The following is a 14,809-nucleotide window of genomic DNA, read 5'->3' on the forward strand; positions in this document are numbered from 1 at the left end:
ATGATACTAAACATCTACTCAACCTATTACTACACATCTTATCGTATTATAATACTTACGATGTATTTAGGAAGAACTTCATGGTTCAGTCCCTTACTTATTTGTTGAACATACAAAGGATTAACTCCGTCTATCATATTTCTCAAGATGTGAGTGTCAGACACACGGCAACAAATTTAAAAAAAAAACATGGCAAAATTATGCAAAAGAACCAACATCATAGAGCAAATCCAGTCCCCAATTGTAAAAGAATGAAGATATCTTGGTAATCTTTTGTTTTTGACCACACTAAGAGTCTAATGAAGAAGAATGAGTACAATGTGGATTCACAGAGCTTCGGTGAAGGAAGGATTACAACGTGGAAGCGTTTGCATTAAGATCAATAAGTTCGTGGTCACCCAAAATTAACCAGCTAAAAAGAAGGAACACAGGCGGCAGCAGCCACAGCATGTGGTGCCGACGCCCTGCTAATCGCCTAGAGTTGTTTCTTTTTACCGGTACGTGCCTCTACCTCGGAGGAAAAGCTTGGCAGCTCTTCGGAACCTTGCCTGCTAGGGAACAAGAATCTAGCAACGTGCATGTGTACAAAGTTGAATATGTGCATGATGAAGGACCTGGCTACGGTTGGTGAGGGAAAAGGAGTTGAGAAAGAAAAAAGAAAAAATTAAAAAAAATTAAAAAATAAGACAGAAGAGTAGTAGTCCATGTCAAATACCGTAAAGCCGAAATGGGTTCGTATTCATCGATTTGAGGAGTTGTATGTGCCACTTCCTAAGCACCGGTGCTAATGAATCAGGTTCCGAAAGAATGAGAGTGAAAGTGTTCAGTTGCAGTTGCTGTTTATGTGTGCGAGGTGGGTGCGGGTAATCGCAACCATTCTTTCGAGGTTTTGACGCCGTTGCCTCCAACGTGCCTCTTGAACAAGTGGCTCTTGTATTCTTCCCATGTGAAGGAAGGCCGGAAGCGCAAGGGATGCTTCGCGGTGATGAGCTGTTCCGGGATTTGAATAACGGACTTGGAGGGAGGTGAGGCGAAATACACCAGTGACATCCTGGCTTCAGATTCGTTCACAACAGCGCGGTGCTCCACACTACAGAACCGTCCATTTGTCCATGCCTGGAACCATCCACAGAGCAGAATGATCAGAATCAGTAAGGTTTGCAGTTTTGGGCACTGAACCTGGTTGTGCGAGCAGCACCATGACTGAATGACATGGGGTGGCGAGAATATGCCATGACTAGAAAGGACCAACTCCGTCTGGTAGACGAAGGTGGACAAATAACTGTTCTAAAAACCACTTGTCGCCATTGCCAAGTGAGTACTAATCTGACGCAAGTTGGAACAAATTCTCATTTCATCTGAAATTCGAATTATCACAGAGCGACAACGATCTTCTCGATTCCCACTCCGAACCACAATCACAAGTCAAAGATGCGATCCACACCAGCAAGTGGTAGACGAATGGAGGTTGCCTGGAGGTTTCGCAGGACCTGCTCGCGGGCTGCCCAACTGGAATGCCTCGGACGACGTTGGAAAGGCAACCAAGGTATGGATACTATATTTGAGAAAATCAGCAAGAGTGCGTTGAATCGACAGAAGCATCGACAGCTGCCGAACTAGATTTGATCGACAGGAAGCTGCAGGCTATAAAGATAACCAGTGGGCCCAGGGAAACGAGGCCAACATTGCACTCCAAAGTGCATCCATGGCTGTCTTCTTACGTGGACATGAAACCAATCCACCCTATTCGTGGCCGAGAATGTTACCAACCTTGCTCCTCTCCGCAAAGTTAGCTCACTAGCACAAAATATCCCGTGACCTCGGACCCAAACTTCCACCACCGCAACCACGCACAAAATGCTATATCCAAAGAATCGCTTCCTCTTAGTGGAAGTAGTCCACTACGAGGAAGTTGCTAACTCAACTCTCTTTCTATTATTACGTCAGGAAAGAATGAGGGGCACTCACGAACTCACATCCACAGCAAGACAATAAGAAATATATTGTACCTATTCAACCAGTGAAACGAATTGTGTGAATACGCAGCGACCTACTATCCAAGGAGAAACAATTCACGGTGGATGACTTTCTAAGGCACTAAAGAGGGAAACAAACCCAACTCTCGATAACTCTCTACATTTAGACTAGCCAGAGGCGTTAACTGAGTTAGGCCAAAAAGATGCACGGAACGTTACTGGAAGTAATAAAGTTAGCTGGTCAGACTCAGATTTCTCCCCGGACATTGTGCGGCAGGTGGAGCCTAACCATCTGAAACTTGACACGAGTCGACACGTCATAATCTACAGGAGCCGATGTTTGAGGGGTATGGGTGGCAGGCAGTCAGGGTGTCTACAGGCGAAGGGTAGCGGGTTTCAGTTTGCAGATCGCAACTTGGCCACAAGCAACTCTCACAAGCATCGAATCGCTACTGGCCTCCACCCGCTTGAACAAACCAATCCACAGTGACCATCCTTCTTGATCGAGAAAGAAAACGATCCAGTTCTGAGCTTGTATCTAAGATACCGAAATTCGAAATGATTCACCAAGCTATCGAGGTTTGTTGGTGACTGAGTAGCGCCATGGAAACACAACCTTCGTTTGCTCTACATCATCCGCCCTTGTGAAACATGAAACGAATAACAGAAAGAAGCAAGCATTTCTACCTCAAAAGTGTCTCCGATGTTGATAATGAGCGTGTCGGGTTTGGGCTTCACTGAAATCCATGTGCCATTTTTGCAGACTTGCAATCCGCCGACTTTACATTGGCTCAGTATGGTCAAGAGGTTGGGGTCTGTATGAGCACCGAGTCCCAGAGTAAGAGAGGAAAGTGGACACGGTGGATAGTAGTTCATGCGGGCAATGCAGTCACCAGCTGTGCCGTTGAAGGGCTTGATGAACGTGTCAGAGGGAAGGCCGAGACCCTGTGCGGTTAGTTCCAAAATTTGCATTGCAAGCTTGTCCAGTCGGCCATTGTAGTCCTCTATGCTGGTGCTGCATGATATGAATACGCGATAGGCATACAGTGTTAGAAATCCACGATTAAATGAGTTGAACTATCAGAAAATAATTTGTAGTGTTAAAGTGACAATGTGCGGGATCGATGTAGAATACTTGGCAACCTTCAGAGAACATGTGTCACATCGAACACGTAGCCAAGAAAGTAAACGGGTTTTAATTTCGAGCGGGAGGAGCACAACAATGCCAGAAATCTGTACCTAAACTCCTCGGCGTCAGTGGGGCTGAACACCTTCTCGACGGGCTCACGAATCTCGCACACGGGGCTCCATCGGCACTGAAACCGATCGATCCACGGCTTGCCAGCGTAGTAGAACCCACTTTCAACGCCATAACCAAAGCCTTCGTGCTTGCTGGTGCTAGACGCGACGCCCTTCTCCTTTTGTTCCAGTGGCAAATCGAAAAAATTCCGTGCTTGGTTCTGCATTTTCTCGATGACCTCCGTTGGCACCCCGTGGTTGATAACTTGCACGAATCCCCATTCGGAGAACGTCTTCACTAGCAATTTTGCTGTCGCCTCTCGGCTCTCTTCGGAGCCATGGTGCAGGTCTGAGAGGTCCACGGTGGGCAACTCTTGTGCCATGTGGAAGTCGTTGTGAGACACGGAGGGCCATTGGTCCTTGGGCCAAATGAACTCGGACAAATCAGCGCTAGCGCCTCTTAGCAGGTTAGATTTCACAGCTTCTGGACGCAACCCACTGTAATTGTCGCTTTGCCCTCGGTGCAGGCCATTCCTCGGCGCCAGTGTTCTAAAATGGTTTGGAGCTTCGTGCATGAGCGACTTGTGATGCGACGGGTGTAAAGGCTGCGCAACTGGCATGTTGGTTGATAATAGTAATCGCTTCCGCACAAATATCAGCTCACCAATTTGGGTACTATTGCATCTCCTTCCTCAATTCCAACTCCCGCTTACTACCTCTACAAATTTGACTGACAACACACCTTGTCTCCAACCAGATAGTTGACAAGTTAAAGCCTTGAGCTCAAGCCCAAAATTTTGCCGTTACATGTTGATGCACTAGAATGCAATTGTTTCAGAGTCTAAAGTTCAAAGCTGTGATTCTGGTCACAAGCATTCGTAACTCAGTTGGAAGACCTGTACTGAAGACTTCGATCTCACTAGGTCCAGGTATTATACGAAAAAGTTGCAGTTAGTCTACTCTCTAGTGTTCTATTCTAGCATCTCTAACCTTGGATGAGTAGGAGAACGGCAGCCCAAAGTAACGAAGCTAAAATAAATCTCTGGGCAATGTGGAGTACTCGCAGGGAGAGCAAAAAACAGTGCGCAACTTCGACGAACACTTTAGGAGTTTCTGAAAGCCTCCGCCCAGGTTGCGTAGAAGAAGATACGATTCATGCTGAGCTTGTTGAATGTGTTAATTTAGTTTTCAGTTCTGCATAGCGAATCCGCCTTGAGGGCAGTAACCTAGCACGCTTAAGGAAAAATCAACACGCGGACTGCAAGCTAAGGCGATGTACTGACCATCAAACAGTGGCAAGCACACAAATGACACAACTAGAACGAACCCAAGCCGCTGCCCTGGTCTCTCACTATCCCACTCGGAATTCCAACGAGAATATGAATCACTGATCTGCTCACTTCGTACACCGCGACGGTTGCTAACAATCCACGGTCGCGGAGCTTTCTAGCTGCTGGCAATCAGAGGGTGTCGACTACGCGAAACAAGACACAGGTTGGTTTCGAGAAGGAAAAGGAAAAAAAGTTATGAAAGAAAAAGGGAAAAAAAATAAAAAATAAAAATGGTTAAAACCGATCAGCAAGGCTGATCCCTTAGAAAAGAGTTCTGATGTGCGATCGAACAGCAATGGGACACTGTTCATCGCCGGGGCCGCGCAGGCGCTTGCTAGCTGGTTAGGCTAGTTAGCGATGGGACAAGTGATGGTGGATGTGATGCGATGGAGTTGAAGTAAGCGAGGTCGGGGATCCTTTTGAAGACGCGGAGGCGCATCAGAATGGGGCCGATCCTGGGGGGTCTCTCCCAGCAGTCCAGATAGGAAAGGTATCATTTGGCAGATTTGGGATCTTACGATGCATATCATACTAGCCGACTCCTCCATTCCGTCCATAATTCATCGACTCCGTCCCCTCCCCCACCTCCACACTCTTCATCGCGATTACGTCTTCCCACACCCAATGACGGCAGCCGTTCGATCCATGTCTCCTCCGAACACTCTTGCATCGGATCTTTGCCAACTTGCTGCGCCCCCTGTTGACTGCAACGGGTTCTCACCGTGTTGTATAAATAAAGCTTTTTACATAAATATACATAATCATACAGTTTATATTTATATAAATGACAATTCTGACTTTTTGGATCCTAACGCGACCAGAATCAAACTTGGGCCTGCGACGAGTCACGTCTTCGTGGTGGAGCTTCTGTAGATAGCCCACTGGTGTCGATGCTGCAGATGATATTAGATTTGATTAACGTTTTTATTTGATTCGTGTGCACAACAGTGAGTCCACTACGCAGCGGAGGGGAGCAGTAGTGCTGTGTAAGTTGGTGGACATGCGTCCTATTGTTATTATTTATTATTATTCACATTAGTACCTTATCTTTCTCTTCCTGTTAATTTCAATTTTGTTTCTTTCCCGGATTCTGTACCTGGGTTTGCCCCACAAGATGGTATTTGATCTCATCGAGGATTCTTGTACGAACTGGGTAGCAGGACTTTCAATTTTATTTTAATTTGACTTATTGATTAATATGGCTTGCCACCAAGATAGGAACAAAGAACAAACAACTTTTCTTCCCTTTTCCATGTGGAAGAGGCCCCATTTCCTAGCAATTGGAAGTAAGGATATTTGATTTTCTTGCTTTTTGGGAGGAGGAGGTTCATTCCCTAGTTATTCCATGTGAAAACATTAATACACTCGAGATTTATTGGCCCTTTTGTTGGACTACATAGATATTCTAATTTTGCATTCTCCTTCCCATCTTTCTCCATCCCAGTTCTGTCTAATTGTTCATTACCTTTCTTTGTTGAAGTACTTTTTAAAAAAAAATATAAGTTTAATACTAATTCTTGCACTTATCTTGCTTAAATTTGTAAGAAAACCTAAATTTGCTTATGAATTGATCAATTTTCTATGGATCAGGAAAAACTCCTCTAGTATTACAAGTGATTTAACTTCAAAAGTTACTTGCTATGTTTAGATCTTTCTAAGATTTTTGAACAGAAGCTATTTTGTGTGATAACCTTTCTTCTTTGTAAGTAATCTTCAAAAGTAGTGTTATTGTGATACCATGTTTTGATTACTATTCAGTTTTTTGACAACTTTGTACACACCATTATTGTGACGATTGTGCATTATACTCAGGAAAAGTCATGTAATAAACATTAATGTGTTTTGTGTTATTTTGAGCCTAATTTAAATAAAAGATTTGGAACATACATATATGTATATTGCTGGAATATGTTTTTACTTTACATGAGCATGAGTGGCACTCCACCACACTTGTATGATCAACACCATAACATTGAAGCCTCATCAACTGCAAACTTTGTATTTTACTATTTTTTATAAATAATCTCTCTATAGATTGTACAAGTTTAATGTGTGTATTTTTAATCTCCTAAAATTGATATATATATTAAAAGAAAAAAAAGGGCGAAAGCTGCATTAATTTGTTGCAATATTCGCAATTATAAATTTTGAAACAAAAATAATATAGACCTAATATGAAAAGACTTTTAACATTTGAAAATTTGGAAAACACATTACTTTAGAATTGTTATGGTTATTCAGTATTTCAGATGGAAATAGATTCCAACAAAGAACCAATTATTTTGGACAACATAGTTAGATTGCATGAGTATTTTCAAGTACAAACAACTTGACAAGGAATAAGCAGAATCTTTGTGCCTAAGAATATAACATGCTATGTGTAAAAGGATCTATGTCTTTGACAAAAGAAGAAACATTCCTTTCCTAACTTATTTTGTCCCAAGATACAATGCACTTCAAATACAATTTATATATATATATATATATATACACATACATACCCACACACATGTAAACACATATGCATGAACACATGTGAACACATCACAATTCCTCCCAATATAGAAGCCCTTCACATATATAAATAAAATATACATTATATCTATATATAAATTTTTTCTCCCATATGCACACATGCATGAACATACCCTAATTATAGATGGCACATGCATTCATCCACAAATCCATTCACTAAAACATCCATTCATCCATTGAAGATATTACCTCCATTTTTGGTGTCTAACATTAAGCTTCCCTTTTCACTAAGAATTTGGAGGGAATTGAATACAGCAATGGACTATTGAGCTAATTAAGGTTTAAATAATACAATGATTAATAACAGTCTTCTTATCATGGCTATGTAAATAACTAAAAGCACAAAAAAGATTGATTCTTTGGGGAGGTATTTGTGGAGGAGATGAAACGTTGAGTTATCACCTTCACAAAAATATTATTTTATAATTTTTCACATTATTTTGAAAATTTGAAATTAGACACATTTTTTGTGCACCAATTATGGAGATGGTTTTGTGTCTATTATAAAAGCAAGGGCCAGTATATATATATATATATATATATATATATAAATGTATATTGTGATTTATTTATTTATTGCAGTGAACTATGTCAAACAAGGTTTATTTTTACTACATTATTCACAAAACATTGATAGGACTGGATTTTCAGAAACTGAAGATGGGAACTTCAAAATCCTTTAAATTGTACATTGACTTTTTGCACAATGCAGTAAAAAATGTAAAAATCTTGTGAATATTACAGTGGCCCAAAGTCTCCATACAGTTGTAGTGGCTTATCAAGTTGTCATGTGGCACTATAAAATATATGTTCACATGTCAATTGGATTGTAGAAGGTGAACAGGTTCTTAGAATATCAATTGGCCTAGAGCATAAAATTATGGTTTGAAAGATTAACTGTAAAAAAAGTCACAACAAGGAAATATTCTCCTCAAAATCATAATTATTTGTGTTTCAAAACATATTGTACTAGCAGTGAATTTTAAGATTTTTTAAAGATTTTAATATGGAGTATTAGAGTTTGGCATTCTTCTACTGCCTTATGCATTTTGAAAGGATGCATGAGGTTGCATTGGATTTTGGGCATCTTTTAAAGGAAGGTGTAATGTTTTGCATGAATGACGGTTGAAAAATCTTAGGCCGCTATTTGAACACTCATTTTTTAATTATTTTTTCTACAAATTTTCAATTAATGTGTCAGTTTAAAATATTCCAATCATATTAGTAAGAATTTGAGTTTCAGTTGCAACAGTTATTGAAGGATAAACAAATGTATGATAAGATTACATAAATTAGTGTGATACTGAAAACATGCCTTCAGAAATATATGGTTCGTGACTAAACCTTGCATGGGGAGTAAAGTAATGTCATATGTCTTACAATATTGATTATTGATCTTCCACTTCTTAAAATAAGAAAAGAAAAAAAAAAAAAAAAAAAAAAACTATCGTAAATTAGATGTGAAGTACCAAAAAAATAAATATAAATATATTGTGAGTGTGTATATATTTCATTTGGATCTATCACAAAGTTTAATTTGGAAATCCAAAAAATAAACGAATTTCACTTAAAGCAATGAAAATTAGTGCAAGAGCTGTGTGTAGAATCCAGAAAAAATAAATATAAGCTCTAAATCTCTTTTAAAACCATAAACCATAGTTTTAGTATTTGAACACATTTCATGCTATTGTGAACATTGTTCGACTTTATCCCATTACATGTGAACTTTCAAAAACAATTTGAAAAGAATAATCAGATATTTAAAAACTTTGTTAATTTTTTGCTAACAAACCCCTAAAAATAACACTACTGAGTTATTTTCAGACAGTAGTTATTTGAAATGCTGTAATCCAAATTTAAATATAGGAACCCTTCAAAATGAGGGTAATTGTAACTTAATCAATATTGAATTGAAGCTGGTTCACGAATTATAAAAAACCCATCTCTTGAAAAACCAAGGTTTATTTGGAATATGGCACTGCCGTTTTACAAAATATACACACATGTATATATAAACATATACACACCACAAAATACATACAGAAATTAATATACTTGAAAACTGATATATAGTAATAGACCATTTGAAGAATATTACATATTTAAATATAGACACCATTTTTTGTTAAAATAGAAAAAGATAAAACAATATCATACACAAATGTCACAAGGTTGTTAAGGAACTGTATAATATACATAGTTTTTAATAGATATTGCTAACACTTTTTATTCCTTTTTTATTTTTTATTCTTTTATTGTGCAATTAAATAATAATAATAATAACATTTGTCATCAGCAACTAGATCCTGCCGGACATTTACGGTAAAGTACACACTGATAAATTCATTGTATATATATATATATATATATATAAATATAAGTATGGTTATTTTTTAGGATTCAAGAAATAAATTTATACAACACCAACTTACTGAGAAACATATAAAACTGAGATTCAAGATTTACAGAATTAGAAGAAAGCTGAAAAATATCCAATATATTCACACAAGTTTGTGGAAATCACTGAAGCTAAGAATTAATTCTAATAGCATTCAATGTGATATATATATATATATATATATATATACATATATATTCACACACATACATACATATATAATATAGTTGTGGCAGTTATTCCGTCCATACTTGTGTTTATATTAAATATATGCATGCTTTACCTAATTCAACCCACCCATGAAAAAGAATGTTGTAATCTTGATCAATGTGGTTGGTTGTCATTGGTTGTAAATCTAATAGTAGAAAAGTTAATCTAAAGGTCATTTTTAATTTTATGGTGGTTAAAATGAGTGGATTGATTTAGTAAAAATTTGGATCTATTTAACATTCTCCTATATTTTTCTATTAAATCATCTATCTCTAAGTTCATCTAAATTATCAATCAATTTTTGCCTTACATTGATTTTTAGTTGAATTAATAATGTAGAGATACTCTCAACATCCAATCTAAGTTACATATCAAGAATCACAATCTATAGCCTTTAATAATGTTTTGTATTACCCCCTTTGTTTACTGCTTTTGAAAATATTCAAAGTTCTACTATTGTAATATACAAATCTTAAAATAAAACAAGGAGATCCAATAATACCTTTAAGATATAAATATACATATATATATATAATAATTATAAAAAATATTTCTATTAATAAAAACATAATTTGATATTTATCAAAATTAAGATGAAGAGGCAATAAATTCTTTGCTACAAAGCAAATATGTTAGATAAAGATTAATTTTTATCTTCTATCATTGTTTGTAATTTTTGTATATTTTTGGTATTAAATAAATAGTGAATTGACAACCAATAGATTCAACTCAAGATATAATGTTGTTTAATGGTATTGTTATAGATAGAAATTATTCTTGATGTTGATTAAAATGATTTATTTGAAAAAAGTTATGAACACCTCAATAATGATTAAATAACATAGTGGTCATATTCTCCTAGTATAGAATACTAATAGTTGTTGAAAGAACCTATCAAATAATTTAAAAAAAATAAAGATTCGAATATGTAACTATTTAAATTTGTCAAACCTCTAACTTTCACCATATGTAATCACTACTCCTTGTAAAATGTGTCCTTAAAAGCAAAAATAAATTCATAGACATCAATATAAACAATATTAATAAGAAAGATAAAAATAATTAGATAGAAATAAAAATATTTATTTTAATAATATCTTACAAAAAAACTTCTTAAAAACTTTGTAGATACAAATTTGACTTGGCCAATGTTTGTAGATGATTGATAGGTTGAAAACTTGGCAAATAAGTTGGCCACGTGTTACATATATTGACCACTTATTTTATAACTTAGCCACATATTGTACATGTTGGCTACTTATAGAAAACATTGGTTGTATGTCACATATGTGAAAAAATTACCTTGCAAGTTGGACAGGTGTTGGATGACCTATAAAACATTGCCATGTAGCTTCATATTTAGATAATATACATGGAAGCAAGGGTGAGGCCTTCCTAAAAAATTGACAAAAAACTATAATAATATTTATTAAATTCATATTAATAATTACTATTAAGAAGTAAAATTTTAATTTTAAAAATTATTATTGATATTTATTAGTTAAATTGCATGCAGTATTTAGATTCTATAAAAATCTTAATTAATAAATTAAAAAACTTTATGCATATTACTTAATTTTTTAAATCAATTATAAATTTAATGCTTTTATTTTTTATAAATTATATTATAAATAATATTTTTTTATTTCTATAAAATATTCAATTTTTTTAATAGTATTCATCAAATAAGATTTAATTTTTTCAAAATAGAATTAAAATAACAATTCTTGGCATTAAACTACAATTATTTATTTGTTTAAAGTCAATATCGACCAAAAAATAGATAAATATTAAAAAATATATTTTAATTTTTTTTTAGGAAACTAACTCTAAAAATATAATAGTAATATTTTTATTTTTGAAATATTCAATTTTTTAACAAGATTTTTAATAATAAACTAAAAATCCTATACTTCATAATATTGTCTTTGAATTTATATTTTTGAAATTATATTTCCATATATAAAATATCTATTAATAAAATCTTAAATCTTATTAGTAGATTTTATTATAATTGTTTTTTGTAAGTACAATATAAAGAATTTTATTTTATTGTTACAAAACTATTTCTTTTATATTTATATCTATTGAATAATTTAACATTATTATTTCAAAGTGCTAGATTATAACATAAGAGTACAAATTCCAATTAAAAAATTTATTGTTTAAATGGCTAGATTATAAGATAATTATACAACTTAGAATAAAAATTTCTAATATTGTATAAAAATTAATATTTTATATTAATAAAATGGATATTTATTTATTTTTTAAATTACTAATATTTATTTAATTTTTTACTTTTCTTAATATTCGTACAATACTTTAATCATAAAAATCAATCTATAATTTAATGAACTATAAAATTATTATTTTTTAAAATTACATTATATTATATAATAGAGATAAATACTCATATGAATAATAGAAAACATCCTTAATTATATTGTTAAAACATTTCAAAACAAACATTTCTAGCTTTTTTATAAAAAATAATAGTTTTTTTTTTTCTTGTATAACTAATTATTTGAATATAAAAAACATATTGGTATATAAATGCTAAAAATATAATTCATATATTTGATTAATGTAATATTTAACTACTAATTAAGTTTATATCATGATGCATTGTATGTTTTTTTAGTTTTAGGAAAATATGATATTCAAGATTTAATATGTAGTTATATTTGTTTAACATAACAAAATGCTGTGTAAAAAGTATAGCATATTTCAAAATAATTCTTATTTGAAATAAAATTTAACAATTTAATAAAGAAAGATTGACAAGAAATATTATGTTGTTCTTGATTAATTTCATATTTTAGTTTTTTATTTTTATTTTTATTGTTATTTCTCAATTATATAATCAAGAAAATAAAAATATATTATTGCTTGATAGTAAATGGATTTATAACTTTTTATCTTAAGATATTCAAAGATATTTTTTTAATTATAAATTCTATATATTAACTTTAAAACATAATATCTTTTTTTATATATATATATATATATATATATATATATATATAATTTTTTAATTTATAATTTATAAAATTATCAAAATAATGTCTTAGATCCTAAAACTTGTAGCTATTGGCAAAATACAAGAGCATAAGTGATCTATCTTAGCAAAACTTAAGTAAAGACTTTGACCCCTGTTACTAGTTATTCCACATGCAGAAGTTCTTGTGTTTTATACAATTTTTTTTTATCTCAAAATATTTCAATCGTCCTATTAACCACTCAAGTTTTTTTTACATATATACAAAAGTATTGTACGAATATTCTAATAGTTTTCTTATTTATTTTAATTTTTTTCTAAAATACTTTGTAATAATCAATTAGTTTCTTTGGTATTGATTTTCTTAAGCAAGTATCCATTTATTATTTTTTAAACAAATACATGTATTTTATTGAATCCTTACAAACCAAGTATTCATGGCTCTCAAAAGTGACCAAATTGTATTAAATCGATCTAGTCTAGAAGAGGCTTTAATGGCAAGGATATGTTGTTTTTTTTGTACATGTTATTTAATGTCCCCATTATCTTAGACTATAATTAAGTTTCTAATATGTAAAGTGACACGATCCTCAATCTAGCAAGCCAAAGGACTTTCCCAAAATTTGTGAAAATTTTTCTTTGGTGGAACTTAATAATTTCATACAAAGAATGAGGCCTTATTCCATGTTTTCTCTTCCTTTAAAAATATCTTTTCTTTTTTCTTTTTGGCATTGAAATATCTAACATGTGTTCACATTGGATTCAATTCCATCCCCACCAATGACTACCACGCAAAGTTCATCATCAAACCCTAAAACCCAATCCCAGACAAAAATTACATGCTTTGTGTTTTTTCTTTCATATTCCATGACAACCAATTGGGAACAATAGTGCACAAAAGTTCCCTCTTCACAACAAGCCAATAATACTCAAAGACGACCCACGTCATGTGGAAGAAGCACAGAGTAAAGGAAAGAATCAGCCAAAGGGAGCCTGCCAAAGGGAGTGGGTTCCAGTTTCCAAGAGTACTTACAGATAACACTTCCCACAAATAAATATCATTTATCATGTATTTAAAAGGGCGCAATAGCAGCACCACCCCTTGGCCCCAGGCTTAAATAACGGGCTAGGTGTAGCTTCCTGGCAACTTGCTAAAAGAGGGCGGGGAAAGAATGCTTAAAGCTGGAGTTGACTTTGGGTTTTCTAGCCGACAGAATCCCATGGTTTTAAGCATCGAGGTTGAATCTTTATTATTAGAGTTGTGTTTTTATATAATTAGATTTCATATTCTACTTCCCTCTTTCCTTTCTTAGGATTGGGTTTCTTTCAAACCGATAGAGGAACAAGAATGTGGGGGTGCGCTGGGTTGAGTTGGGTGGGGTTGGGTTGGAGAAGGTGTGGGCTCAGCTTCCCAACACGGATGAAAACCTAATTTGAAAGGAATGTGAACATAATGCAAACCCTGAAGATGAGGGTTGGGATTCCGGGTTGCAACCGTGAACAGTGCGGGGATTTTAATGAGCCGAGAAGTTCATTCAATGAGGGGGTTTGCTTGGCAGTGCCTGCATTCAACTGTGACCCCTTGTGAGGCTGCCTCGTGGTGACCGATTATTGGAGGATCTGACTAAGCCAGCTGGATCCCAGGTAATCTACAGCTAGACTCTTCTACTACTATCCACAGGAACCTCCCACAGTCCCCTTTTAGCTATTGTGGCTGCCATTTTTCACAGGACCTGGCCCATGTCTCACTTGCACTGTAAAGTTAACTATGGAGGCTTAGCTTATGGGAAACAAGCAATAGAGATTGGGCTACTGGGGAACCAATGGAGGACCCAGGAGTGAGTTCCAGGTTGGAAACATATAAAATGACGCAAGACGACCACGTGCCCACATAGCTTGGGCCACTGAGTTTACAGGGTTCTGATCATCATGCACACCGCTTGGAAGAAAGGAAAAAATAAAAATAAAAATAAAAAACATAATCTTATTTTCCCCCTCACTTGCCCTAGTGAGAGCATTGGTAGCAAGGGCAGTTTCTGCCATAAAAAAATACTGTCCTGTCAGGCAGTTTCATGTACTTCGAAGCTTTCTTCACTGGCCATCCTTATTGAAGGTGCTG

The 14,809-nt window shown here is 34.6% G+C and overlaps 1 protein-coding gene across 1 annotated transcript; it reads right to left on the reverse strand.

Moving 5' to 3' along the window:
• Positions 1-340: 340 nt before the first annotated feature.
• Positions 341-4,929, reverse strand: LOC112293677 (fe(II)/2-oxoglutarate-dependent dioxygenase 1). Its single transcript, XM_024543377.3, has 3 exons — positions 3,216-4,929; positions 2,664-2,991; positions 341-1,116 (listed from the first exon to the last, which is right to left on the reverse strand). Exons 1-3 carry the CDS (start codon positions 3,833-3,835, stop codon positions 841-843), a joined length of 1,224 nt encoding a protein of 407 aa, XP_024399145.1. The 5' UTR covers positions 3,836-4,929; the 3' UTR covers positions 341-840.
• Positions 4,930-14,809: the final 9,880 nt, after the last annotated feature.

Source organism: Physcomitrium patens, chromosome 16 (genome assembly GCF_059467195.1).
Source record: "Physcomitrium patens ecotype Gransden chromosome 16, ASM5946719v1, whole genome shotgun sequence".
Classification (NCBI taxonomy): domain Eukaryota; kingdom Viridiplantae; phylum Streptophyta; class Bryopsida; order Funariales; family Funariaceae; genus Physcomitrium; species Physcomitrium patens.

Bases quoted from the DNA above. Each gene is read 5' to 3' on its own strand.
- LOC112293677 (XM_024543377.3), bottom strand. From the start codon at position 3,835: ATGCCAGTTGCGCAGCCTTTACACCCGTCGCATCACAAGTCGCTCATG. The intron at 2,992-3,215 runs GTACAGATTTCT...CATATCATGCAG, and splicing joins ACTGACGCCGAGGAGTTTAG to CACCAGCATAGAGGACTACA. The intron at 1,117-2,663 runs GTAGAAATGCTT...GGATGGTTCCAG, and splicing joins ACATCGGAGACACTTTTGAG to GCATGGACAAATGGACGGTT.